At 38.7% G+C, this 3,992-nt stretch overlaps 1 protein-coding gene across 1 annotated transcript; it reads right to left on the minus strand.

The window, feature by feature from the left end:
• Window positions 1–386: 386 nt before the first annotated feature.
• Window positions 387–2,173, minus strand: LOC109808257 (phloretin 4'-O-glucosyltransferase). The gene has a single exon (XM_020371162.3). It carries the CDS (start codon window positions 2,090–2,092, stop codon window positions 671–673), a length of 1,422 nt encoding a protein of 473 aa, XP_020226751.2. The 5' UTR covers window positions 2,093–2,173; the 3' UTR covers window positions 387–670.
• Between the last annotated feature and the right edge of the window lie 1,819 nt (window positions 2,174–3,992).

A 3,992-nucleotide genomic window follows, 5' to 3' on the forward strand; every position in this document is an offset into this window, starting at 1 on the left:
AAAATGGTAATTTTATATCTTTTAAGAGATATAGAAACTAAAGAAAAAAGTTTATAAATATTTTAAAAAATCATTATTTTACATATATATATATATATATATATATATATATATATATATATATATACTTGAAATATATTTAAGCCTACCAAGATATAATATAAATAGAGTGAGAAAAAAAACGTGAGAGATATTAGTAGGGTGTCTGTAGTGTTGGAAAAAAAATATATTACACTCGATTCTTAAGAGTTTAACCAAAAGAATTCAACTTGATTAAACATTTTATATAATTTATGAATAAAAAAATATAAAAGTGTATATATAGTGAGAAATTCAACTATAAAATGATTGTCAAAGTTAAAGATTAGATAATGATTTACGTATCATTTATATAAAAAAAAATACATGCATTTTTCTCAATCTTAATCATCAAATATTATACATTATTCCAACTTTACGTAATAACAAGAGTTAATACATGATTAAAAACCAAAAGTACTTATATCGTCACTTCCACACATGTGCGAAAAGTTTACAGACATAGATAATGCTCTACAGGCTATAGCCCTTTCCTTGAGGTCAAGTGTGATGAAGATGTTGTGGGCAAAGCAAAGAGCAGAAGAGTCCAAAAACTCAATTATTTGGCAAACACGTACGCATTCTGCATTCTTCATTCTGCTGCTGCAACGCCATCTAGAAACGTCTTTAGATTCCTCTCCGAAGAGCCACCTTCCTTGGCAGCATCCCTAGCCAAAGCCTTCCATTTCTTTGCATTGTTTCTGAACTCATTTCCCTTGTCTCCACTCCCCATCACCACATCCAAACATCTCTTAATCTCCTTTCCTTCCACAAACCCATCATCTTCATTCACTTGATGATCCACCCTCACCCCTACCTTCCACACATCCTCTATCATCTTCGCATTAGTCATCTGATCCGACCACTGAGGAAACGCCACCATTGGAACCCCACTAACAAGCCCCTCCATGGTCGAGTTCCAACCACAGTGCGTCACAAAACAACCCACAGAAACATGCGACAGAACCTCCACCTGAGAACACCACGTCACTATCTTCCCCCTCACTTCCAACTCCTCTCCACAACTTAACTCCACTTCCTCTTCCTTTCCATCTACTACTTTTTTTCTAATCACCCACAAAAACGGGTGTCCACAACCTAACAACGCAACTGCAATCTCCTCCATTTGTCTCTTAGATAACTCCCAGTAGCTTCCAAACGACACGTACACCACCGAATTCTCTTGCTTCGAGTCAAGCCACTCTACGTAATCACTTGAAACTGGAAAAATGTCAGCACCGAAGGAAGTATCACGAGGGTCCTTCCCGTCCAAGAAGGCGGAAGGAATCAACGGCCCGATGGGGATCATGTTGAGCTTATCAACGCCCCTCAGTGCCTCTTCTTCCAATTCTTCAAAGGTGTTCACGAGTACTATAGGGTTGGGTTCTAGCTCTAGCTGGTGAATCTGCTCTTCAAACAAGGGAAAAACAAAAGACGATAAACCCGGTTCCCGCTGCAATAAAAAAGGGGGTATGTCACGCGGTGAGAGAGAGAAAGAGAACCCCGGAAGCAGTATGGCGTTGGTTTTACTTTTACTTTTGTGGTTGATATGATCGGCGTAACCGTTGAAGTAGTGGTAGAAGATGTTCAACACGGTGGCGGGTTGGATCCAGAGCATGGCGGTTGGGAGGTTGAAGCGATGCGCGAGCTGTGGGGCCCAGGGGACGAGCAAGGTGTAGAGGAAGCAAGTGAAGGGGTTACCCTCTTTGGCGCTTGAGAGTATGAGATGGGAGATGAAGTCAGAGGCGCGTTGCTGGAGTAGGGTGGCGTAGAGGGTTAAAACTGAGTCGGCGGCGCCACCCACGGGGTTTAAGCCGTCGTCGTGGCCGTCGGAGAAGGGGGCGAGGGAGAGGCCGGGGATGGAGGTTTTGTTGGCGATGCGGCGGTGGAGGTGGAGAGTGATGGGGAGAGTGACACGTGCACCCATGGAAATGACTCGCTTGGCGAACTGAAGAGCGGGGTTTATTTGGCCCTGTGCTGGGAAGATTACAAGGAGGATGCGATGTTCCGACATGGTTTCAAATTCAACACAATTATGGTCGTCTTTGTATCATCTCCATTCACACATTATATCCTACATGGAAAGAAAATGTATCTTGGTACCAAAACAATTTCAGCCACAAATATTCTTTTATATATTTATTTTGAAAAGTCATTGTTCCATGTTTTTATTTTATTCTAAACCCTAAAGACCTAAAGAGACAATTCTGGAACTGTTGTAAGGGAAATATTGGGACAACTCATTATATTATTTTCTTTTTCTGTTGCTGGGCACACTATGATAATAACAGCTGTCGCAACCCGAAAATTTTCGATCATGCGATCTATGGTTTAGACATCCTTTTAAAAGTCTCATTAATATTTAAGGAATGTCTGGACACCAGACTAATTCTTAATCAATGGTTTTGAAAATAGGTTAATGGAGTCGCCACCAATATTTTACTCAAAACATTGGAAAAATAAAAGGTTTTTAAAGATCCAATAATGGCCTTGATAACCAGAATTGGGTTCGGGGGTCGGTTACGTGTAGGGAAGGTATTAAGCACCCCTACAACACCCTCAATCGGTACCCTATGATGAAGTTAATATAATAAAAATTAATAAATTAAATATTGAATCCCCTTTATTAATATTTATTTACATATTTAAAATATAAATTAAACGATTAACCTTAAAATATCTACATTATGAAGTTTGTTATAACAAAAAAAGAGATAAAGATGAATAATAAAAGAGAGAGAAAAAGATTGACTGAAATACCTCTTGAACGAGCTTTATTGAATCTTCAAATATGGAGAAGGTGCTTTGTGGCGACCTTTCACACTACAATATGCCTCACAGATCTCAAGAAATACAATAGGAGGGAGAGAGAAGATAGAGATGCGACACAAATCTCAAGAAATACAATAGAAGGGAGAGAGATAGAGAATTTTCGTGCTCAAAGGAGTCTTATTCGAAATTTCTCTGGCCGCCTAGAGAACTGTGCCCGAGGCTTCAATTTATAGGCATCAGATGTGGGCCGAAACGGCTCGTTCTGGATTCGGAACGGCCCGTTCCGGATCTGAACGTTATGTTCAAATTTAGCCCCCTGGAACGGCCCATTCTGATAACGGAACGGCCTGTTCCGGTATTGGAACGGCCCGTTCCGGTATTAGAACGGCCCGTTCCGGTATTGCATTTTTAGGTGTTTTAGCCACCTTGGAACGACCCGTTCTGATATTGGAACGGCCCGTTCCGAGGTTTGGAACGGCCCGTTCCGATTCTGGAACAGCCCGTTCTGGGATACTAAAACAACCTTATTTGACCTTTAGGCCTTCTGATATCCTGTCTTGTTATTTGCCTGCTTCGGGAGCTCCTTTCCTTCATGATGCAGGTCCATTTTCTTGTTTGTGTGCCCCCCGAACGAAATTGGGTGTCTACAACAGCATCTTTAATTGGGGTATGTAATATACTCTCCATTTTGGTATCTTATTTTATTTTTAGTGGGTTCCACAATGTGACAATATCTAACACATAATTTTGAGTCAAACAAATATTTTATGAGCTATCTTTAAAAAACTCACACTTTTATACTTTTTATTTACACTTAATTTTGAGTCAAATTAAAATATTAATTATTTATTCATTTCAATTTTGAATCAAATTAAAATTATAAATTCAATTACATAATAATATGTTATAGGTTAAATTCCTTTAATAGGAATACTTTTACTTTTTAACTTAAAATATTTTACTTTAATTATTTAAGTTCTTAATTTTAATTTTTAATTTTTTTTACCTTTAGCATGTGTTTTCTTCTCAGCCTCATTTTGTCCTCTCTAAAAAGAAAATTTTCTAAAACTTTCTCTCTTACTATCGTCAATGGTATGTTTCTCTTCAATATGGTTTGATGGAGCTTCTACTCATGAGGGTTG

The sequence above is a fragment of the Cajanus cajan genome, chromosome 2 (genome assembly GCF_000230855.2).
Source record: "Cajanus cajan strain Asha chromosome 2, NIPB_CcT2T_4, whole genome shotgun sequence".
In the NCBI taxonomy this organism is placed as follows: Eukaryota; Viridiplantae; Streptophyta; class Magnoliopsida; order Fabales; family Fabaceae; genus Cajanus; species Cajanus cajan.

Bases quoted from the DNA above. Each gene is read 5' to 3' on its own strand.
- LOC109808257 (XM_020371162.3), bottom strand. From the start codon at position 2,092: ATGTCGGAACATCGCATCCTCCTTGTAATCTTCCCAGCACAGGGCCAA.